The sequence below is a fragment of the Orcinus orca genome, chromosome 3 (assembly GCF_937001465.1).
Source record: "Orcinus orca chromosome 3, mOrcOrc1.1, whole genome shotgun sequence".
Classification (NCBI taxonomy): domain Eukaryota; kingdom Metazoa; phylum Chordata; class Mammalia; order Artiodactyla; family Delphinidae; genus Orcinus; species Orcinus orca.
In genome coordinates this window covers 54,850,481-54,874,906 of record NC_064561.1, presented here as the reverse complement: position 1 = coordinate 54,874,906, position 24,426 = coordinate 54,850,481, and the positions used below count along the sequence as shown (strand labels likewise).

Sequence of the window (24,426 nt, the reverse complement as noted above, 5' to 3'; positions counted from 1 at the left end):
TTTTGGGTCTTTTTTGTCGATGGTAGTTCAGCAGTTAGTTGTAATTTTGGTGTTTGCTAAGACTGAAGATTAACTAGCCTGTCACAGATCTTTCTTTCTTTGCTGGTTGTTGGGCTGCACCCTGGAGGCCTTCAAGGCCTCTGTTGCCCAGCTTCAAGACTGAAGAAAGATCCCAGAGTCAGCAACAGAGTCATCAGTGGTTTAATGGATGGGGAGCTTACATGTCTGAAGCAAGGTCTTGGAGTGATACCCCACCATGTATGGTGGATGGGGGGCAGGACACACGGCCATCTTCACTGGGGGGTTGCGGGTGGGGAAAGGGAGGCTACTAGTTATATCAAAAACAGCCCTTTTATTCACTGATTTATGGGGCAGGATTTGGACAGGGCTCAGCCAGGTGATTCTTCTTTTCTTTGTGGTAGTGATAGAGGTGGCAGGCAGGTCCTGGTCTACATACAGGGCCCACCACAGCTTCACTCACATGTTTGGAACCTTGACAGGGATGGCTGGGTTCAGCTAGAACTGGAGTGCCTTCAGGTGCCCTCTCCAGCATGGTGTTTTCAGAGTAGTAGGACTTACTACATAGTGGCTTGGGGCTCCCGGAGAGCTGCTCCAAGAGACAGGAAGTAGCTGTGGTCAGTATTCTAAGGTGCTGGGCCTGAGCATTGGCACAATATCACTTTTGGCACGTGATGTTGGTAGAGGCCACAGACCCTGCTGAGAATGAAGGGGAGGGGACATGGGCCCTGCTTTTCAATGGGAGGAATGTCGGTTTGCCACCATCTCTAGTACTACTTGGCAGTTTCTGATAGTGGTGAGTGCTGTGAAAGAAACAAACTAATAGAGAAGTGTTGGGCGTTGTGTGGGTGAGGGTAGCTTCAATCAGGGTGTCGGGGAATACCTCGAAGGGTGAGCCAAGTGGGGTCGGTAAGGAGCCTGCTGATGAGCACTCTAGCCTGGAGGAACAGCAGGTACTAGGTGGTGATGAATTTAGAGTTCTCCAAGCAACTGACACGGAGGCTTTTGGAGGCCAGCTTAGGGAGTTTGGCTGCTGTTCTAAAAGCAGGGAAGGAGGTGACATGATCCGGCTTCTGCTTTAGGGTTTGTCCATTCTGTGGAGAGTGGACTGGGGTCGGGGCGGGAAGAGGCCCGGCTAGTTGCAGGGAGGCCCCTCGGAGACTTTGGCAGGCATCCAGGAAAGATATGGAAAGGAACAGACGATGGCGTAGTGACTTGGGCCATCCAACTAACTTAGTGTCCTGTCCTGTCCCCCCTCCTCCAGACTAGGCCACTTAAAGAGGGCATTTTGTGATTGCTATTTCTTACTTGCTCCTCTCTTCTCGTACTGTCCAGAAGTCAGATCAGTTGTATTGTGTCCATTAATCAGAAGGGTGGCCTGAGGCAGGCAGGTATATTTCCCCTGGATCTGGGTCTCTTAGCCCCAGAGCCTGGAGGAGTATGAGTGTTTTCTCTGCTTCCCCTGGCCTCTCCCAGGTTCCATGCTCCGGGGTGGAGGTGGAGGGAGCGTGTGGGTGAACAGCATAGCGTCAGGCACAGGGAGGCCTGGAGATAGGGAATGAGCCCGACATGGGCTCTCTTGGTCACAGTTTTCCATTCCTGACTTCTTATTGGAAACTTTCAGGTAAGAACTTCAGGGTGGGGTCAGAGCAAGCTGCCAGAGCTGGAAGTCTGGAGATCCATGTTCTGATTTCAGCCCCGCTCTCACATTTCTCCTGGCTGGACATTCATTTCTCACGACTTGTATGAAGGGATTGGATCCCATGCTCATGAGTGCATTGCTCATCCATTGCTGATGTGCCTTTATCTTGTCCCTGGGCTTAGCCAGGTGTTCTAGAACCTGCCTCATGGGTAGCTTGCCTTGTTGAAGACAGATGGCCCAGGGAGCCATGCCAGACTGCCTGAGAGCTTCCACGTCTCCCGTGATTAACAAACTTCTGAGCCATCACACACATTTTGTTCATGATCTTGGTTCATTTTCACATCCCTGTGGGATCCAGCTGCTACAGTCATGATCCTCATTTTACAGACCAGAAAACAGGAGTTCAGAGAGGTTCAGTAATTTGCTCAAGGCTGCATAGTGGTTTGTTAGCAGCTGGGATTCCAGCTCACGGCAGACTGACTTACCGTCTGGCTTTGCATTCTCCCAGACCACAGAAGTCTACGTATCTCACCTGAAAAACTTTTTTGGGGAGAGAGGACCCACACAATCTTCAGACAGCAGGAATCTGTGTGGGCCCCAGTGGCCCAGCCTGGAGGTCCCAGCTCTGCCTGCCCTGGCCACCCTCAGTGAGTGTGAGCCAGGCCCAGGAACTTCTGATCCTGCTGGGGAGCCCTGGCCCCACTTCCCTCAGAGATGTTCCTCTTCAGCTCTGTCAGGCCACGTGCAGCCTGCTGGAAAGAGCCCTGCTGACCTTGTGGTTTCTCGGGCATGGCCTCTGGGCCAGTGGGAGGGGTGGGGGCTGCTCTCTACTGGCATTGGGAGGTTCTCTGGCTCTGGGTTGTCAAAGCGGATGGAAAATACGATTATGTGTTGGGTCTTATTTATTTACTTACTTTTTGGCTGCGTTGGGTCTTAGTTGCAGCACTAGGGCTCTTCATTGCAGCGCGTGGGCTCAGTAGTTGCAGTGCGCGGGCTTAGTTGCCCTGCGGCATGTGGGATCTTAGTTCCCTGACCAGGGATCAAACCTGCGTCCCTTGCATTGGAAGGCGGATTCTTAACCACTGGACCCACCAGGGAAGTCCTTGTGTTCGGTCTTTTAACTTCTTTCGAAGGGGAAATCTTTTCACCTTATTCAAGCAGCACCAGTTCATTGTAGAAAAAACGTCCAAATGTGTTTTAGCGAAGAGAAAACAAATCCCTTCATAATCTGTTCCACCAGCCACCAGAAATACTACTGAGCAACCATATCCTTTTAGATCAGTGCTGCCTAATAGAAATACAATGCAAGCCGTGTATACAGTTAAAACTTTTCTGGTAACCACATTTTTAAAAAGTAAAGACAGGTGAAATCAACTTAAATAATATCACAATATTAGGATAATCACAATATTATCATTTCAGCATATAGTCAGTATAAAAAATTACTGATTCTACTAAGTCTTTGCAATCTGGTATGTCTTCTACACTTAAAGTACTTCTCAATTCAGACTAGCCACGTTACATGTGTTCAGTATCCACATGTGGCTAGCGACTGCTTGTTGGACAGCACATTTCTAGATTTTTCTTTGTGAGTCACACACACACACAGACACACACATATGTATATTTTGTATATATATACACACACCTTTAAAAAAAATGGGATCATGATATTTTGTGAGCCAAATTTTTTCCCCCACTTAAAAACATAGGCTTTCAAAGTTGCTTATAACCCTCAAAGCAGCCTTGGTAAAGGAAGGTTACATTTTCCTGGTGAGAAAGGTTAAGGAGCTGACCAGTACTACATTGCTGCCTGGCAGACGCGCACACCCACTCTCTACCCGAGGCCCCTGCTCCTGCAGGCACCTGGAGTTGATCTGAGACCACTGAGCCCGGCCAGAACTCACACGTACCCTGTGCACATGTGCATGCATACCACCCTTTTGCTGAGGGAAGCAGGCCCACGCAGGGGAAGCTACTGACCGAGGCTGTTGTACAGGGGTGCATTGTTTAAAATACAGGCCCTCCGATGCCCAGTTCAGTGCTCTTTCCATCACTCTTGGCTGGTTTCCAAGAGCTTACTGCTTGGGTTTGCGACTAGCCAAAGTACAAAGGGGAAGCCCGGGAGGGGTGGGAAGAGCCCTCCACTTGGGTTTGCCCTGGGATACCCGCAAAGGCCACAGCACATCCCTAGTGGAAGCTGGCCAGCAATGGAAAAAAGACCAGCAGGGCCAGAGTGAGTGCAGAAAGGAACGTGGGTTGGACTGGGTGAGGTCAGGACTTAGAAATCTCTCAATAATTGATTAGTTTGTCAAACAGTGCTGTCCCCCTAGTGCAGGGACACATGCTTCACACCAGGCGGCTTTTGTGGCAAGAACCTCATTTCTTAGCAGGTCTGAGGTTTGTAGGAGCCTGGTGTCATTTTTTTCCTTCTTCCCCCACACCCAAATCTTTGCCTCAGTTTTTCAGCCTGTAGAATGGGGCTGCATTCTAGGCAAATCACTAGCCTGCTGCTGGCCACCCCCTGCCCCCTCATAGGAGGTTGAGCAGCAGACCTTGGATTGGGCCTCAGGTAAGGTAATCAGATTCCTGATGACTGAGGTTTTGAAGACTGGGTGGATCCAGGGAATCCAGCCTTTTTCCCCCATCACTGTAGCATCCAGCAGCCCTGAGCCAAGTCTCCACAGGCTGGGAGGGGCTTGTTTCAGGTACCTTGGAGGCAGCTGGTTTATACTCCTGGAAGCTCTATTGCCCTAAGGCGGGACACGGCCCAAGGTGGCCTGCCAGAGCTGAGGATTCTAAGCCGCCATCCTTTGATTACTCCTGGGGTCTAGTCTTACTCATCAAGTCCTTAGATTCCAAGGGTTGGTACTGCCTTTGGGATAGCCCTTTAGACTTTACAGAACACTTCTTATCTCACAGTACCCTTGAGGTGGGTGGTAATCGGCCCCCTTTTATGGAGAAATTCCTTCTCCATAGGCTCATGGAGATTAAGGGACTGCCCAGGGTCAGAGTTAAAAACTGGCAGAGCCAGTCCCCCTCCCCAACCCCCACCCCTTTAAAGCACAACTAATATGGAAGAAATTAAGGAGAGTAAAAAGAAGATAAGCATCAGTCTTCCTTTCTTACTTTTTTTTTGATGTGGACCTTTTAAAAAATTTATTTTATTTATTTATTTTTGGCTGTGTTGGGTCTTCGTTGCTGCGCATGGGCTTTCTCTGGTTGCAGTGAGCTGGGCGGCCGGGGGGCTACTCTTCGTTGAGGTGCGTAGGCGGTGGCTTCCCTTGTTGTGGAGCATGGGCTTTAGGCGCGCGGGCTTCAGTAGTTGTGGCACATGGGTTCAGGAGTTGTGGCTCACGGGCTCTAGAGCACAGGCTCAGTAGTTGTGGTGCACAGGCTTAGTTGCTCCGTGGCATGTGGGAGTTTTTAAAGTCTTTATTGAATTTATTACAATATTGCTTCTGTTTTATGTTTTGGTTTTTTATCCCTGAGGCATGTGGGATCTTAGTTCCCTGACCAGGGCTCGAACCTGCACCCCCTTCATTGGAAGGCAGAGTCTTGACTACCAGGGAAATCCCAAGCATCAGTCTTTCTATTAAGATATTGCAAAGGAGGCACTTAGCACAGTGACAGATCATACTGAAGGGCTCAGTAGTAGCTGCATAATCATTTGTTTAGAAAGATACTTGACTTGATCAAGGAGCTGTGGGGATAGCAGTTTGTCTACTGAGCGGGAGGTTCTCTTGGGGAAAGGAGTGTGAGGGCCGTGGCAGCCTGGGGATGCCAGACTCCTGGCTGGGAATGGAGAGGCTGGCTGCTAAAGTTCTCCATTGGCTGTGGCTGGGCTTGCAGTTGCTCTGGGATGGTCTCTGCCATTCCAGGTCTTCCCTGTCCCAGCCCCTGGCTTGCATCGTCACTGCCATTGCCACTCTGAGGTGGCAGCTTTTTGCAGATCCTAGAGTTGAGGAAGGCCAGAGTCCAAAGGGACTTTTGGAAGCCATCTGGTCGCTTCTCATTTTGCAGAAAGCTGATGTCATCTGTTAGCCAACGTCTCCCGAGTGGCACCAAAGGAGTCAGGATGCCCATGCTAGTTCTCTCTTCCTTCAGCCTTGTTTCTTCAAGGATAGAGAAATAGGAGGCCCTTCAAATGGTTGGTGCTGTAGGAGTGAAGATTAGAAGAGGACTAGGTCTGGCAGCACGTGCCCCAAGGTGACCCAGTGCAGATGCTGTGACTCCTGTTCCTCCAGACACAAGCTTTCAGCTCTCTTCCCTCCCCTACACTGGGCCAGCAGTTGACACACCCTGAGCAGGCCGGGGAAGGCCTGCCCAAATGGAGGAGGTATTGCTCAGAAATGCTCTCAATTTCCCAGTAACAGCAGCACCTGCCCCTTTCCACTCTACCTTACTGATGAGCTCTTCAAGATAGAACATAAAGAGTGTAAAGCATGGTTCTAGGAGGGGTGAGGAACACTCAAACAGCCAGGATCAAGTAACTAACAGGTTCACCAATGAGTGAGATGGGGTGGAAAAATTTGTCAAAGGCCTTAATCAGCGATATGTATAAACTTCCAAATAATAGCTAACGAGTAATGAGTACTTCCTGTGTGCTTCCCCAAGTGCTTTACAAATATCAACTCATTTAATCTGCAGAATCCCAGTAGGTTAGAAACTCTGTTCCCATTTACAGAAATCCAGAGTCGCTGAGGTAGGATTGGCAGAACCGGGACTCTGGAGCCCAGGCTCTTTCTTAACCATTGCACTGCCCTGCTGCTGGTAGTGAAGTGGGGTGATCCGGGCTGACCTTGGGGAAGTAGCAGCCAGGTGAGCTTTCCACAGAGGCGCCCATTCCATAATTCTCACTTGTGTTTCTGCAGTTTGTTCTTCCTGAGCCTTGCCTTAACCTCTCTGGGAGAGGCCAGGCCTAAGGGTTGCAGGTCTTACCTGGGGGTGAGGACAGAGTAGTCCCTGGAGGGAAAGTACATTGAATCCACCAGCACCCATGTCAGCTCTCATGTCAGTCATTAGTTTCATGGGCTGGACCCTTGGCAGTCTTACCCATTTTTGTATTCATAATACATAGTATGGGCTAAATGGTTGTTGGGATGAAGAGCATTTTTCAGTTGTTACCAAACTGGAATTATAAATACGTTTGTGACTGCTGTCCCTTCTCATGCCCACAAAAGACATGGCTAATTGATCACAGGCTTTTCCTGAGCCTGTTTACTGAGGATCCTCAGTACAGCATCCCAGGCAGTTGAGATCAACCAATTACAGGTGGAGTTAAGATTAAGACTTTATATAAACTGAGCCCTCAGAGAATAGGGACTGTCTTGTTTACCATTACTTCCCCAGTGCCTGGCACACAAAATCCCTCATGTCAGTGGTGACGTTTCATGATAAGAGTGGCAGGAGCCTAGGGCTGGCATCTTCAAAAACAAGTTGATATTCTTGGGACAGGCCAGGAAGCTCACTGTGTCTCAGTTCTGTCTTATTATGTAATATGGGGAGAACCATTTCCACCCTTCCTACCTCAAACTGAAATTGTGAGATTTAGATACAGTGATGGTTGAGGTAGACCTTAGGAGCTGATTAGCCCTGGTCACCAACGATAAGGAAGGGTAATTTATCTGAATGGCTGGTTTATGCTCTCCTCAGCTCTCCCCTGTGCCCTGGTGCAGAGCCTACACAAAATCTCTGCTTTTCTACACCCCTTTCTCCCTCCTGTCTGTCCTTTGTCCGATGGGGGTTCTGCAGTTTCTTTCATCCTCTCCTTTCTGATCTGCTGGAGGGGGCAAAATTCTCCTGGGCTTGTTGCAGCCAGAGCCCAGGCCTTTGGGTTGCAGACCACCCTAGAGCGTTGCCTTCGCAATTAATAGTGCTTGGATTCCTGGCTGTGCTTTGCTCCTGTCCCCTATGCTGAGTGGCATTGTCCTCGCCTGGCAGGTGAGCTAATAGGCTCAGAGAAGTGGATTCTGGTGCTGATGGCCTCAGTCCATGGTAGGGTCAGCTTGAGCTGGAGCCCTTTGGGACCTCAAGAACCTAGTGTCGTCTCCTGCAGTGCTGAGAGGCCTAGGGTAGCCTGAACTTTCAGGTCCTTGGGGTCAGCTACCTTCTCACTGTGTGACCTTTGGCTAGCCACCTAGCATCTGGGTCTCCTCTAAAACTGGGATAGCTCTGCCCCTGCGAGGGTTAGAAAATGCACAAAAGGCCTGCAGCAGGAGGCCTGAGGTAAATGCTTAGTAAGTGGTAGCCATTATTATTTAACAGATCCAGACCTCAGGGCCTTGGGTGCGCAAACAGCGATGTGTGGGGGAAGAGTGGAAGCTGTTTGGTTGTAAGGAAGAGGCAGACAGGTCCCTTCAAGCCTTCATTCTTCTGGCACAGCCATAGTCGGGAGCTCACTGTAAAACTCAACCTCAAGCTCAGCCCACGCTGATTTTTTTGTGAGCTCACGTCTGTCAGACACTCTGCTTGTGGCTTCTTGGCCTGACCAATCTTTGTTCTTGATGCTGGAGATTGGGTGGTGGTGAGTTCCTCATACATCCCTCCTCAGGCTGCTGTCTGTGTGTGTAATTAAAGCACGCTCCCTTCCTGCTCTTGTGAGCCGGTTAATTCCTGTCTACACTCCCTGTCCATAAATATGAGACCCTGGACTGGGGCTTGGAGACCAGGGGGTCCCTTACCGCCAGTCTCACTCATTGGCAGCTCAGTTCTCAAACATTAATTGGCACCAGCCTTGCACAGGAAACTTGTTAAAAAATGCAGATGCTCATGCTCTGCCCTCTTGGCAAACTGCTTTCTGGAGCTTGGGAGAAGGCAGGAATCTGCATTTAACCAAGGTCACCCACCCCCACCTCCTCTGGTGTTCTTAGATTGTGGAAGTGGTGTTGCCAGTCTGCTAGCTTACTGGTCCCAGTTTCCACAGGCATGAGTTGAGGGGTTTTCATAACAGCCCTCTGCTCAGGGACTCCAGCTGAATGGGACGTAGAGTGGGAAGGGGGCTTGGGTTCCATTTCCACCAGAATAGTTCTGCAATTTAGTTTTCTTTTCAAGAAAGTATTATTTAATACAAAAATGTAAAAGAGGGAAACATTGAAACAAGGACCCATGTACCCACTACCAGTTCTTAAGAAGCACAGCCCTGATTTTAAAATACTAATTGGGTAGATCAGTTTACCAAGGCAAAAGAAATAAAGCAAAAATAAACAAATGGAACCTAATCAAACTTAAAAGCTTTTTGCACAGCAGAAGAAATCATAAAATGAAAAGACAGCCTATGGAATGGGAGAACATATTAGCAAACAATGCAACTGACAAGGAGTTCATTTCTAAAATATACAAACAGCTCATACAGCTCAATATCAAAAAAGAAACAACCCAGTCAAAAAAATGGGCACAAGACCTAGATAGGCATTTCTCCAAAGAAGACATACAGATGGCCAATAAGCACATGAAAAGATGCTCAATGTCACTTACTATTAGAGAAATGCAAATCATAACCACAGTGAGGTATCACCTCACACGGGTTAGAATGACCGTCATCAGAAAGTCTACAAATAAATGCTAGAGAGGGTATGGAGAAAAAGGAACCCTCCTACACTGTTGGTGGGAATGTAAACTGGATGGAGGTTCCTTAAAAAACTAAAAACAGAGCTACCATATGATCCAGCAATCCCACTCCTGGGTATATAGACAAAACTATAATTCGAAAAGATACATGCACCCCAGTGTTCATAGCAGCACCATTTACAACAGCCAAGACATGGAAACAACCGAAGTGTCCATCCACAGATGAATGGACAAAGAAGATGTGGGATATATATACAATGGAATATTACTCAGCCATTAAACAAAGAAGAAATACTGCATTTTGCAGCAACATGGATGGACCTAGAGATTATCATACTAAAGTGGCGTTAGTTAGAGAAAGACAAATATTACATGATACCACTTATACGTGGAATCTAAAAAATAATACAAATGAACTTATTTACAAAACAGAAACAGACTCACAGATATAGAAAACAAGCTTGGGGGAAGGGGAGGGATGAAGAAGGAGTATAAAATCAACGGATGCACAATACTATACATAAAATAGATAAGCAACAAGGATTTCCTGTATAGTATAGCACAGGGCACTATATTCAGTTTCTTGTAATAACCTATAATGAAAAATAATCTGAAATATATATATATAACTGAATCACTTTGCTATAACCTAAAACTAACACAATATTGTAAATCAACTGTGCTTCCATAAAAAAATTAAAAAATACTAAATGCGGTGGTGTGGTTCTGAGTAACCCCTATCAAAATTAGCAGGTGAAACGCATTTGGTCTATCAAGATAACTGCAAGTGTGTCCAGAGAAAACCACCCTTAGAATTACTAAGCAGATTCCTGGCTCCACCATTCCTGAGCAAGAATCTCTGGAGGGTGGGACCCAGGAATCTGCATTTTGACAAGCTTCTCAGAAGATAGATAATTTTTTTGCATCCTGAAATCTTAGGGCCCAAGTCCTTTGTAGCAGTAGTTTCAGAGGTAGCTTGTACCCCTGGAAAGCTGGTTTCATCTAAGGTTGGGGTTAGGGTGATCAGTGAGTGTGAGGGTAGAATTAAAGGGCGTTAGGACTGAAGATGACCAGATCCCCACACCCCAAGAACAGACCTCTGAGTAGAGAAACTGAAGGCACCCAGAGGGGAATTCTTCCAAGCTCCAATAGCGAGGGCTGTAGTGCCGGCACCAGGACTGGCGTCAGTCTCCCGGCTCCTAGCCCCGTGCTCTGGACACTGACTCACTGTCATGGAACATGGGGCAATGGTCCTTCCTTCCTACTGTGGCCAGATTGAGCAATTAAAAATACACCATGCCCAGTTAAATTTGATTTTCAGGTAAGCAGCAAATATTTTTTTTTAGTATAAGGTGTCCCAAATATTACGTGGGACATAATCTAAAAAATTAGTGTTGTTTATCTGAAATTCGCTAAATCTGGCAACTGTAATCCTTCTTAAAAATTTCTTTAAAGCACCAGACAGATTCAAGAATTGATTCAAAGAGATTTTAAAAAATAACTGTAATGCATTTATGGTAGTTTTCTGTTTAACTCTGCCCATATTTAAGCTCTTAAACAATCCTGTTACCTAGCAGCCACCCTGAACCCCTATCATAGTTTCAGAAAATGAGAGGTTAAGTCTTACTCTAGGATCTTCCATGCAGGGTGCCTTTCTGCCTCCTGATGAACCTGCTTGCTGGCTTTCATTCCTCTGTGGCCCTGTTAATGCCTATCGAGTTACAAGCTGCATGAGGAGTTGGTCAGATAAGACCATCTCCCCTGGCCTTATGAGTTACTTGTTTGATGGCAGCTGGTTGTTAGAGCATTCTCATGTGGACTCCAGAGTCTATGCTGTTAACAGCTGCTCTGTCCTGCCTCTTAGCCCAACAGCCTAATTGGGGTGGGGTGGGGCGGGGAGGGGGGGTGGTAGTGTAGGGGTCACATCCCCTCTACATTTGCTGAAGGGGGAGGGAGTGAAATAGGGCACCAGTGAGCAAGGGCGGGGAGTCTGCTGGTGGGGCAGCCTGTCTCCATGTCCATGGCGTCCCAGGGCTCTTTTCTTACCCAGTTGGAGTATAATAAGTAGCACTGAAGGGGCCTCCAAGGCTTGCCCAAACTCAGCAGCAGGGACAAATCAGCGGCTTTTGGGGAGCAGGGCCAATCTGGCTGAACTGGATTGGGGGAACTAGTCTTTACCCAAGAACTCCAATTCCCCATGTGCTTCTGGGACACTTGGCAAGTCTCTCCCATTTCTGCTGGAGTTTTCCCTGTTACCGAGTGTCCCCAGCCTGCAGGGCTGGAGCTGTTAGGACCCAGCCATTTGAGAGAGCAGGAAACTGAGGGTTAGTGAGGGTACCCAACCTGTCACACTAGATAGATGGCTGGTTAGGACCTCTAGAGCCTGCCTGCCCCACGTCTTCCAGATGGAGCCAAGAGCCTTCCCTGGAGAAGTGCAAAGAAGTTAAGTCGCTGGTGGAAGTGGGGCCCCGCTTGCAGATCCACTTCAACCAGAGCACCCCTCCTTTTCTGTTATGTATCCCAGCTCCATGTGAGAAGCCGTTCTTAAAAACGGGGACTTTCTGGGACTCTATTATAGGCACCATCAGTAGTTGTGGGGAGTGGTGCCTGGAATGCTTGGGTCCCTGAGGCCCTGCTCTCCATCCTGTGAGTGCGTGTAGTTGTGCACAGGGCATATTTTGTTGAGTGAGAAAATTGGCTTCCTGACCTGTGGGAAAAGCTCGGGATCACTAGGCAGAAACTCGATGTTCACTGTCAGCTCCACAACAATTCACTGGTCACTTTGGGCACAGCCTGGTCCCTCCTGGGCCTCAGTTTTCCTATCTGTACAATGGCATGAGTTCTCAGGTCCCTTCCAGCCTCTTCACTCCAATAACAGGGATAATCCACAGTAATTTCTTGGAGATTCAGAAGCCTCGTGCAGCAGAGAATGCCTTAGACTTAGGACGGTAAAAATGAGTTTGCATTACCTAAGGTGTGGTGGGTGACCACAGGGACAAGGGAAAACCAGCTTTGATGTCAGCAGCCTCCCACAGAAGGACGGTGGAGTCAGTGGGGCAGAGCATTGCAGCCTGCCTGAAGATTGGCTCTGAAATCCAGGGCCCAGCTGCTGGGTGATTAACCTGCTCCTCAGGCAGCGCTTAGGAGAGCATGCAGGAGCCCACAAGCTGGATGTGGCTTGAAGAAGGTTTTGGGTGTTTTTTTGTTTTCTTTTGTGGTACACGGGCCTCTCACTGCTGTGGCCTCTCCCGTTGCGGAGCACAGGCTCGGGACGTGCAGGCTCAGCGGCCATGGCTCACGGGCCCAGCCGCTCCGCGGCATGTGGGATCCTCCCGGACCGTGGCACGAACCCGTGTCCCCTGCATCGGCAGGCGGACTCTCAACCACTGCACCACCAGGGAAGCCCGGGTTTTGTTTTTTAATGTGAATTCATTAACAATATTTAGAAAGCAGAAAATTTCCCTTCCATATCAAATTTATTTTTCTACCTTTCTTGAAAACTCGGAAGCTCTGGCAACATAAGCTTGGGTTCATGGGTGGCATTGTGACTGCTCTTGAGTGGGTGCTGCCCTCTTAGCTGGTGTCTGTGCTTCCCAGCTTGCCATGCCAGCCAACCAGCCAGCCAGCCTTGTGATTTATGGTGTAGCCTGGGGCCTGGCGGCTTAAGTCTGGGACCTCTGGGGAGTTCCTGTGCTGTTTTGTTTGCTGCACACTCTCTGTTCTGTTTTCCACAGCTGACGTCTGGTGTTTGGGTTGAAGCACACTGATTCCAACTTGAAGGAGAACAGGGCATAGGTCTAGACTCCAGAGGGGTTGCAGTTGCCAGGCTGCAGAGCTGTCCTGTTCAGACATAATGCAAAGGGGTAATTAACCTCTTTTCCCAGAGAAGAACGCTCTGGAAAGTCCTTCAGGAAGCACCCATGCCGATGTAGATTTCTTAATTCAGCAAATATTTACTGTGGGCCAGCCATGTACAGGCTGCAGTCTTGGGTTCCAGCGGCCAATGAGAAACGTAGAAAAGATCCCTACCCTTGTGGAACTCCCAGTCATTGTCCACACATCCAGCACGTTGCCGGCTGGTGAAGCCCAAGGTGGAGTCAGGCTGTACCTGGGTTTCAATCCATCTCTGCTACCTACTAGGCAGGTGGGCTCTCTGAGCCTCAATTTTCCTCAGCTGTAAACTGGGAGTCTTCATCATCTTACCTGCCTCCTAGCTCCTAGCGTGGTTGTGAAAAATAAATGAGCTACTGCATGTGAAGTACTTTGGCATTTTGCGTGGATAGTATATGGACTCAGCAATTGATTAGTCTAGTGGGGTTGAGATGCACAAAAGTGCAACCATTTCAGGGGCTAATGAGTACTCTGAAGATCCCACATGATAGACTGAATTAGAACTTGATCCAGAGCTGCTAGTTGGGCAATTAGGGAAGGCCTTGAGAAGAATTTATGCTGAGATCTGTGTGTCACACAGAATACATACTGTGTGACCCTGGGCAAATCTCTTCCGTCAATTTCATTTTCCGAACAACTGGAATGTCTTTCTGAAACAATTATGTGAAATTACACATAGCAAGTTAAACCAGTTTTTGGCACCTAGCCACTACCCAGTAAAAGGTGGTGATTACGATTACCGTTCTAACTAGAACCAAATGTGCTCTTCGGAAAGGCTGCGTTAGGGAGCTGGTGCTTGGAGGCCAGAGGCTTCACGGCCTGCTGATATATTTCAGCTGTGATGACGATTAGTTAATTAGCTTTGGGGTAGGACTTCAGGGACTGGTACCAGTAGTGGGAGTGACCACAGCCACCCCAGGACAGCAGAGTCCGTGTCTGGGGCAGGGAGAGTCACTGCAGGCTATAGATAGTTGACTGGGGCCTGAGCCTGAGCTGGGCTGGGCCAGGTGGTATCATGTGACCAGAGCCCGCTGCCCCTGCCCCTCCTCCCAGGCCGAGGGACGCAGACTCTTCAGAAGCTTCCTTTGAGCGGAGCCTCAAGGTGAGCGGACCTTCCGAAGGTTTCTTCTCTCTGTCCAGTTCTTTCTATAAGGGCACCCTTCAGCCCCCTCCCGTGTTTCACCTGCAGGTCTGGGGGAACTTGGGGTGGGAAGGCTGGATAGAGAGAGGCTTCTGAGAGGTGGTGGCAGCGGTAGGAATCAGTGAAGAGGGTGAGGATGGTTAACACAGCATTTTTTTTTTTTTTATTCTGTAGAAGAGTGTTCCTGCCGGGGTGGGGGTGGCGTTGGGATCAGTGAGGATGGGATGAAAAGACCGGGTCCCCAGCCTCCTCCTCTGTGACTCCACCACACCCCCAGGCTGGATGACAGCTGAAAATACATCAGGCTTTTCTTACTCTGTCCCCAGGCTGGCCTGGGAGGGACGGGCACAGGTGGGTGATGTAATCTAGACTCCTACTGGCCTCACTCCCTGCCCTTAAATGGTGTCTCTGCCTTCCACAGTGAGGGTCCTGGGCTGTAGTTCAGGCAGTGGTGGGGGCAGAATCCATGTCAGCTGGATGCTTACCCCCGCCCCCGACCCCCATCCTCACTGGGGCAGATGCTGAGGTGGAGGGACTGGGAAGCAGGCCTGAACGCCTCTCTCCTCACGGGACTGGGGGGTGCCACATGTGGGGCTTCCTCCGGGCCTGCTTGGTGGCAATTTCCCTTGCCTCTCTCTGGGTGCAGGAGAGGGGATTGTCAGGTTGCCAGTGTCCAATCCTAGGAGTGTCGCTTGTCTTGCTCTATGACCTTTTAGGTTTCCCTGCAGTGGGCCTTGGTTTTCTCCAGTGTGTAGAATGATATCCTGCAGCCCAGCCATTGAGGGCCTGCCCTGCTGGCCACGATGAGGAGGTAATTTGGACCGTCCTCCAAGTGGCTGAGAGCACAGGCTTTAGAGTCTGATTGCTTAGCTTCAGATCCTGTTCTGTTGCTTGCTAGCTGTGATCTTGGTAAATAACCTTTCCACCATGTACCTTGGTTTTCTCATTTGGAAAATGAGACCAATTAGAGAAACTAACTCAGCATCAGAACAGTGCATGGCATCTAGTAAGTGCTCACTCCGTTAATACTATGACCACGGCTTGTTGCTAGCATCTCTTCTGCTTTCATGAGAAGTCTCATTGGTTGAGATCTTACCTTTTCTTCCCTCTACCTCTAGGTGTGAATTTCCTTTGTTCAGTTGAGGAAGGTGAGGGAGGCCCCAGGAAGGGGGTGGTATGTAGTATCTCCAAGGCTATACAACTGGTGAGTATTGGAGTCTGGACTAGGACCCAAGACTGATTTCAGGTGATCAGTTGCCTCTGGAGTCAAGGCAGGGCTGGGACGTGGGTTCCCCTGGGATCCAGCAGTGCCTAGGATACTTGTTTCTCTGCCGGGGGGAAGGCTCCAGCTGAGGGTTAAGGCCATAGATTCAGGAACAAGCACTTGGAAAGCAAAGCTTCTTTTCTTCTCTAGTGTGAAATCCTAGAGGAGATGGGTGTGTGAACTCTCCGTTCGTTAAACAAACGTCAGCCGTGTTGCTAGGTCCTGAGCTAGACTCTGGGATCACTGCTATGAAAGCACCCTGGTACTTGCTCTTAAGGGGTGGGGTGGGCTGCATGGTGGATAAGTAACCGGGCACCTAACACAACGCAGTGAGAGCGCAGAGCCAGGGCACTTCGCCTAGGATCTGGTTGGACTCCTCCGAGGGGGTTGACCTAATGGCCAGGTATATGGCAGCAGGTGGGTATGAACTCCAGTAATGTAGCCCCTAAGCCCCTACAAATTACCTTGTTCCCCAAGGTAGAAGTTCTTTGCAATCAGGGTAAATTCAGTCTTTTTAGATACTTGACTCATCTCTAGGAGATGATGCCAGCCCCACAATAAATATTTGGCCTTCGCCTATTCTCCTGGCACTAAGGCCTGAAATCTAGTAGTTCCCTCTGGCCAGCCCCATCCTGCAAGGCCTTCTCCCATCTTACCCGGCCCCATCTCACTTCACCTACACTCATCCCTGTTTCATTTCCAGCTTTTCCTCTCCTCTTACCAGTTCTTTTTACCACAACCCGATGAGTTTGACTCACCCACGTGCTTTCTCCCCCTAAACCTCCCCTAGTTTCCCGCTCCTTAGACCTCCTAGATCTGGCCCTTCTAGGTAGCTTTTTTTCCAAAAGATAAGCTTTAGGATCTTTCTGGAACAAGCAGTATAGAAAATATAGTTGACCTTTGAGCAACACAGGTTTGAACTGTGTGGGTCCACTTATATGTGGTTTTTTTCAACAGTAAAAGCACCACATGATGTGTGATTGGATTTTTCGACTATGTCGGGGGTGGGTGCCCCTAACCCCCGTGTTGTCACGTTCCCCTGGTCAGCTTGGGATTGTGGGGGAGTAGGGAATCAGTGGGCTCTTTCAGTGGCAGTTTAGCGCTCCCATTAATTGGAGACTGAACTTTTAGTACTTTACCATGTCCCTTTGTGATCTTGGTGAACAGAATGTCAGGCAGGGTGATTACAGGATCTGATGCCTCGCAATTTTGAAAGAGTTTTTATTAGAGGAAATAGACAGTGACCTGAAAAACTTTGCCTTAAACCTTTTCCAGTAGTTTTCAGGAACACCTGGCCCTCTGACTGATCCTCTTTTCCAACTTTGTGTTCATGAAGTTGATGTTGCAGGCCTTTGGGCATGCTCTCGTTCTGGTAGCATGCAGGTGGTGCTGTTGGGGTGTGGAGGCTGGGTCCCTGCAGAAGTGACTGCTGTCACAGCTCGTGTGTAGCTGAGGGAGGTGATCTTCTCGTGGCTGCCCCTGCTGGTTCTAGTCAGGGAACTAGGTGGTATTAGCCTTCTCTGGGCCAAACCAGAATTAGCAAGAAAATCAGTGTGGAGTAAGTAGTTCTCTGGGCCTAAGGGCTTCATCCTCTTGGGACTGAGAGGGCTTTTCTCGTTCTCCACTGCTCAGCACTGGGAATGGGGGATGCTGTGGATTGGGTTACAGAGCCCCAGCCCTCCTGTGGCATATGGGGTGTCTCGAGGGGGCAGTGGCTCCAGTATGGGGTAGAAGCCAAGAATGCAGTGGCCTCACAGTTAGGAGTCAGGAAAGGACTCTCTCTGCTCGTTAAGGGTACACGCGGTCTGATCAAGGCATAGAACGTTCCTTCTGAGACCAGCCGGACAAATTTCTCTGCTCAGGGACTGGGGGCAGCTCCTGACCCCTGGCATGGCTGGCCAACAATGGAGGCAAAGTGACGGGCGAGCAGTGGGTGAGCAGAGCCCCAGGATGTGTATCTTTTCCCGTGGATCTCTGGGGGAGGAAGGGTTCAGAAACTCTTGGTCTTCAGAGCCAAGTTGGAAAAATAAGGGTAGGTGTAGGAAGGGTCAGACCTATTAGAGCCACTGCCTTAAAAAAAATTTTTTTTTTTTTTCTTTTTAAAAAGCCCCTGGACTTCTCTGGCAGTCCAGTGGTTAAGACTCCGCACTTCCACTATAGGCGGTGTGGGTTTGATCCCTGGCTGGGGAACTAAGATCCTGCAGCTATGCAGTGCAGCCAGAAAAATAAAAAAATAAAAATCCCGGTCTGCCCTTGTTGAAACTACTGGAGAACCCCAAACAAAATTAAATCACTGTAAACATACTACTTAACTCCTGGTAATACTCGGTTATATCTCCTTCTAGAGTTTCTACTGTGTGTATGTGTACGTATACGTTTTTTATTTACTTTACAAAAATAGGGTTATAACTTTTCTCATTTATTGTGTTTATCTTTTCATATCAGTAGAGATCGTTATCTTTTTATGACCATTCTAAAAGTTGTTGAACTTTTATTTAGCCAGTTCCCTGCTATTGGACATGTATTGTTTTCAGTTTTTTTGAAATTATGAATAGCCCTTTCAGCATCTTTGCACATAACCCTAAACACTTGTCTAATTTGTATCATTAGGATAAATCCCTAAAGGTGGAACCATTGAGTCAAATGGGGGTCTCACTTTTTCTTTAGAAACTTGGAAGGCAGGCACATCTTCTCTGAATGGCTCACTCTTCTGTTGACCACAGGTCACTGAGGACAGGGCTGGCCCTGACATGTGGGGCTTAGAAGAGGTCCTTGGATTGCCCACTTAGGGTTTGTATCTTGCCTTCCTAAGTCTGCTCACACACAGACTTCTAGAATGTTAGAGCCAGAGAGGGTCTTTCAGATCCCTTTATGGAATCTGGGTCGATTCGGGAGCCCTGAATTACAGAGCAAACCCTGGCATGGACTCAGTTCCCTTTTTCACAAGAGGGTATAGAGCGGTGAGGGTCCTCCGAGTTGAGTTCTCGGGGTTTCGGCTGCTTGCTGCTTCCATGATCGCACTTGCCATGATTTCTTCAGAAAGAGGTGTTTGAGCATGTGTCCTTCCTGTCCCCACCGCGTCTTCCTCCTTTGGGAGCCTGCAGGTTGTTTGGTGGAGTGGGGTAGTGATGAGGCTGAGGAGGTGGTTGTGGGCCCCTCCCATGGGCTCTGCGTAACTCTCCCTCCCTTCTTGTTCCCACAGAACATGCTGCTCCGGCCAGGGTGGTGAGGGCAGCAGTTCCTAAACAGCGCAAAGGTAGCAAGGTAAGAAGTAGGAGTTGGCAACCCAAGCAGGGACTTCCTGGAGGTGGGAGCCTCTTTTCTGTTGTAGTGAGTGCTTCTGGACTGCGAGGTACTTCTGGGTTCTCTCTGAATAGGAGGGGCACTTTTTCTGGGTCTCTACATTGTGGATGGTCCTCGTGGACAGACTGATTTTGGCCTCTGATCTCTCAGTGGAGCTGTATTTTGGATGAGGGCCTGAATGGTCGAGGCAGGGTTACCCCTCATAGAATGTGCCTTGCAGGTTGGTGACTTTGGAGATGCAATCAACTGGCCAACACCTGGAGAGATAGCCCACAAGAGTGTGCAGGTGAGTCTGTGGGAGGGATGGGCAGGTTTGAATTCTGTCTACATGTTCACATTTGGCCTCAAGCTTTCAGAGCCTCAGCTGTTACCTTTCTGTTTTTTTAAGAGGAGTGGTTGGTACCATATGGGCAACATTGAAATAGCTAAGAATCATTCTTTGCGCCCTTGCTGTGTGTCAGGGACTGCCAAGTGCTGTTTTTTCATCATTTCATCTAACCCTCAGTGACTCCTAGATAGGTCCTTCAGTGATTCCCATTTTACAGATGAGGCCACTGAGGCTGGGGACGGTTAATTACAAGCCCTTGATGGCCAAGTGGGGATTAGAAGTCAGGTGTGTTGTATTGTTTCAAAGCCTGTGATCTCCATCACTACACTTGGATTGCCTGTAGGTGATCATTAGGCCAGGTACCCGCCTCCACACCACAGGTCATGGGGAAGCTTATGTAGCTTCCCTGAGCCCTAGCAGAAGATGGACTCCTGGTCAGTCCTCTCCTTCCCAGCACTTTCGTTCTGGGCTGACAGCTAGGTCCCTCACTGGCTCTGGCCACACTGGCCTTTAGTTCACAGCAGGGTTGGTGTGGACAGACCAGGGGCCAGCATCTCCTCCGTCCCACAGGTGACCTGAACTATGTGATCCTGTTGTAGGGAGTAAAACAATTGCCCGTTGCAGGCCGCAGCCCCGGCCCTGGGGGTTGTCTCTGTCATTTAGACTTAAGGAAGCTGGAGAGACAGGTTGTCCTCTACCTCCTGCCTGTTTGACAACTCTTGCCAGCGAAAGCATCTCAGGTGTGAAAGTAGGACCTTAGAATACATGCAGCCCAACCTGCCATCACATGCTCCAGCTCCTCAACCCCGTTCTTCCAGTGACAGGGAGCTCCCTTCTTTCCCATCCCAAGAGGCTCTCAGACTCACATCACCTCCCTGTTCCTCTACTTCCCGCTGCAGCCACAGTCCCACAAGTCTCAGCCTGCCCGCAAGCTGCCACCCAAAAAAGACATGAAGGAACAGGAGAAAGGAGAGGGGAGTGATAGTAAGGAGAGCCCGAAAACCAAATCAGATGAATCGGGGGAGGAGAAGAACGGGGATGAGGACTACCAGCGAGGCGGGCAGAAGAAGAAAGGTGAGTGGCTTGGATCAGGACTCGGGAGAAGGTGGTAGGGCAGAACCAAGAAATGTCGGAACGCCAGGGCTGCTGGAGCAACCTCAGGAGCCCCCGCAAGACGTCCTTGGGAGGCTGATGGGTGTAGGCCACTGGGTCAGCAAGCTTCACTCCAACTATCTGTCCATCAGTTCCTTTTCTTTAACAAGCATTTGGTAAGCCCTGTCCTCAGCACTGGGGCTCTAGCAGTGCAGAAGACGGGGGCGGGGTCTCTGCCTCAGAGTGTTCTTTGTGTGTCTTGATGTATTGCTGTCCCGTGTTAGATTTCATTTAAAAGGCAGGAGTTCCCATTGCTCTGGCTGAACTGGCTAGAGTACAGGTTTGGCTGCTCTCATACATATCCAGAGGAACAGGGGGTCTGACCAGGATGGAAGGTTATTTCTCTCACCTGAGAGCTGGGTGGAAGTAGGCCAGGTGCAGCTCTTTGATTCCTTTGTCTTGCTGTGTGTTGGCTCTTCTCATTCCAGATGACTCACTCCACCTAGCAGGATGGGGAAAGGGGGGAGTAGCTCCCTGCCTTTTAGGGACTCACCCTGGAATTGACTGCTTCCACTCAGCTCCCCTGGGTAGAATTTCGGCACGTGTCTAAGGGAGCCTGAAGGTGCAGTCTTGATTCTGGGCTGCCATGTGTCTGGTTCCAGAGGGGGTTCTCTTGACGGTGGAGAAGTTGATATTAGGAGTCAACCGAGAGTGTCTATCACAGTGAAGTCCACCACCTTCTTATTTTAGAGATGAAAATGAGGTCCAGTGAGGGAAAGGAATCTGCCCAAGGTCACCAGATGGTGATTCAGGCCTGAGACCCCAGACAGGGACAGAAGTGTTGGGGGTAGGGATGGCCAGGAGGGACCTCTCCTTCAAGCCTTTCTTGTACCCATGCTGTCCTCCAGGGAACAAACACAAGTGGGTTCCGTTGCAAATAGACATGAAGCCTGAAGTGCCCAGAGAGAAACTGGTCTCTCGCCCTACTCGCCCGCCAGAGCCACGACACACACCTGCCAACCGCGGGGAGATCAAAGGTATGCACCTCCCACTACGGAGGGCCTGGGCATGGGGCTCCTCCTCAGGCCTGACCCGGCGCCCCCTCTCCCCATAGGGTCTGAGCCTGCCACCTACGTGCCCGTGCCCGTGGCCCCCCCCACCCCAGCCTGGCAACCAGAGACCAAATCGGAGCCTGCCTGGCACGACCAGGATGAGACATCGAGTGTGAAGAGTGATGGGGCTGGTGGGGCGCGGGCTTCCTTCCGTGGCCGTGGACGGGGGCGTGGTCGCGGCCGGGGACGCGGCCGGGGTGGCACTCGAAGTACGTGAGGCCCCTTTGGGCTCCGGGATGTCCGAGGGAGTGCGGTGGGGGGCGGGCAGGGGTATCCTCTCCCTCATGACACCCGTTTCCCCCTTAGCCCATTTTGACTACCAGTTCGGCTACCGAAAGTTTGACGGTGCAGAGGGGCCGCGCACCCCCAAGTACATGAACAACATCACCTACTACTTTGACAATGTCAGCAGCACTGAGCTTTACAGCGTGGACCAGGAGCTGCTTAAAGACTACATCAAACGCCAGATGTAAGTGGACAGGCGCCTTCCTCCTGGAGACATGGGTAGGATTGGGGGCTGCCCGAGGATGGTAGCCTGGTAGGGTAGGGCTGTGCAGGCCCTTCTGGTGCTAGCAGCAGTTGCTGCCTCTGGCTGGACCTGAAAAAGGTAACTTGAGAGAACTGTACTACCATTATAAAAATTAATTAGTTAATTTTTTTAAAAGGAGAGAAAATGTCTCGATTCTGCTCCACTTTATCCCTTTATTTGTAATGGCAGCATTGAGAACGCTAGCATTATTGGTGAGGCTCAGTGCTCCGTGCCTTATAGGCATTCTCTTATTTAGTCCTGTGGTTGTCTATTTAATTTTTATGAGCTGGGTTTTATCCCCTTTTTATTGATGAGCATACAGGCCCAGTCACTTGCCTAACTGGTAAGTGACAAGGCGCAGATTTGAGTCTATTTCTGTCTGATTTGCAAAACCTTAACTCCTAACCTCTCTAATATGTTGTTTCTCAGTCCAGTGGGGGAGCCATACGAGGAAGTAGATCATTGCAGAAGAGTGTGATAAGTGGCTCAGGAACAGAAGAGAAAGTGACCAACAGTATTGGGACTGGGTTTTAAAGGAGGATGAAGAGCTTGTCAGGCATACAAAGAGGCTGAAGGGCAGAGAGAAGTTTGACCCAAGGTTAGGGAGCCATGAAAGGATAACATCATCTCTTTTCAGCCTTTAGGACTGTAAGTACAGTAGGGACAGGGTTGGTCAGAGGCTATGTGAGCTTCCTGGAGTGTACAGAACAAGGAAGGCATATTCACAAATGATGAAGCAATCATACTTCTTCTCCCCTCCACCTAGTGAATACTACTTCAGCGTGGACAATTTAGAGCGAGACTTCTTCCTGCGACGGAAAATGGATGCTGACGGTTTCCTTCCCATCACACTTATTGCGTCCTTCCACCGAGTACAGGCCCTTACCACTGACATTTCACTCATTTTTGCGGTATGTCTCTCTCCCTGGGGCTGGGGTGCAGAGGAAAGAAAGGTCCTTACTTAAGGAGCTGGAATTTGGGCCAAGGCAGAAAACCCTGGAAGAGTCCTCATCTCATTACTTACGCTAAGATTCCAAGGCTTGGCCAGCCTCTCTCTCCCTCCCCGTCCCCTCCCCCTCCCCCTTCTCTCTCTCTCTCTCTCTCTCTCTCTCTCTCTCTCTCTCTCTCTCTCTCTCTCCCTCCCCCCCCTCCCCCTCCTCCCCCCACCCATCCCTTTATTATGGAAAATTTACAAAAGTAGACACAATGGTATAATGAGCCCATTACCCAGCCTCAGCATCTATCAGCTCACGGCCAGTCTTGTTCCATCTGTCTCCTCATGTTCCCTTTCCCAGATTACTTTGAAGGAACTCTCCGGTAATCTGACATTTCATCCATGTTTCAGTATCTGTGTCTGAAAGATAAAGGCCTGTTAAAAAAAATAATCAGTATATGATTATTGCATGTAAAAATATTAACAGTTCTTTAATATCACCAAATATCTCATCAGTTGCAAATTCACCCCACTTGTCAAAAATGTTTTCGTAGTTTATGAGAATCAGGATCCAGATAAGACCAATATTATTGTCTTATTAAGTCTCCTCCTCTCCCTCTCTTTTTCCTTGCAGTTTATTTTTTGAATATGCTAGATTGTATATCTTGTAGAATTTTCCATAGGACAGAGTGGTATCATTTCACATGTTCTTCTGTACTCCAGATTTTTTTGTAAATTGGTTCTTGAGAAGCCTGATGAGATTCAGGTTTTGGTTGATTGTTTGTTTTTTTCCCTCCTCGTCAAGAATACTTTATAGATAGTGATATATTCTCTCAGATGTCACTTAATGCCTCACTTGGTGCTCTTTTTTGCCATATAAACTGCAAATCACTGCCTGTTACTTCATTAGGGACTACAAAATGTTTATATTCTGTCAATCTGTCTTTATTTGTTAGCTGGAATACCTCTTTAAGGAGGTACTTTGCATTATCAACTATTTGGTTACCAAGAAGTATATACTTCGTACAGGAAGGGCAGATAAGTGCTTGATCTTTTCCTTTGTTAACCAGTTTTCAGAATTATGAGCTGATCCCTAATAACCTTCAAAGGTGAACAGTGCGTTTCGAGTTTGTTTTTTTTGTGTTAGTATCATTTAATATCATTACAAACTTGTAGGTTCAAACATTTTGTTTATTTCAAAATTATTGTAGTTATTATGCTGAATCAAATTGTTGTGTCTTTGGCCAGTGGGACCCTGGTTCATCTTGTACATTTCCTGTCCCAGATCTGAAATTGGCCGTTTTTTTTAAGGAACTCTGGGTCCTCTATTTTGGGGAAGTGGTGTTTTTGGTATTTAGATAACACAGTTTGAGTTGTAGCGGTGTTTATTGCTACTTGATTGGTCGATGTTTCTAGAGCTTTTTGTTTGTTTGTTTTAAGAAAATACATCATGAGATTGTACTGATAATTTCTATTAAAATTTCTATAGGGTCCATACACATAACCCCAAGTATCTTTAATCTGTAACTACTACTTTCTCCCATGCCAAAAATCCTAATTCCTAACAACATCACCATAACTATTCATTTGTTTTACTCTACAG

The 24,426-nt window shown here is 48.8% G+C and overlaps 1 protein-coding gene across 4 annotated transcripts in view; it reads left to right on the top strand.

Moving 5' to 3' along the window:
• Nucleotides 1-24,426, top strand: part of LARP1 (La ribonucleoprotein 1, translational regulator) — a 57,442-nt gene that overhangs the window by 15,129 nt on the left and 17,887 nt on the right. For 2 of the 4 annotated variants that reach the window (XM_033407927.2, XM_033407928.2), the window contains exons 2-8: nucleotides 18,728-18,789; nucleotides 19,049-19,114; nucleotides 20,056-20,230; nucleotides 21,157-21,285; nucleotides 21,363-21,569; nucleotides 21,667-21,829; nucleotides 22,656-22,800. In XM_033407927.2, the coding sequence (XP_033263818.1) occupies nucleotides 18,728-18,789; nucleotides 19,049-19,114; nucleotides 20,056-20,230; nucleotides 21,157-21,285; nucleotides 21,363-21,569; nucleotides 21,667-21,829; nucleotides 22,656-22,800 (947 nt within the window). The remainder of the gene's footprint in view (nucleotides 1-18,727; nucleotides 18,790-19,048; nucleotides 19,115-20,055; nucleotides 20,231-21,156; nucleotides 21,286-21,362; nucleotides 21,570-21,666; nucleotides 21,830-22,655; nucleotides 22,801-24,426) is intronic. The other 2 variants (XM_033407929.2, XM_033407930.2) reach the window with 1 other exon arrangement.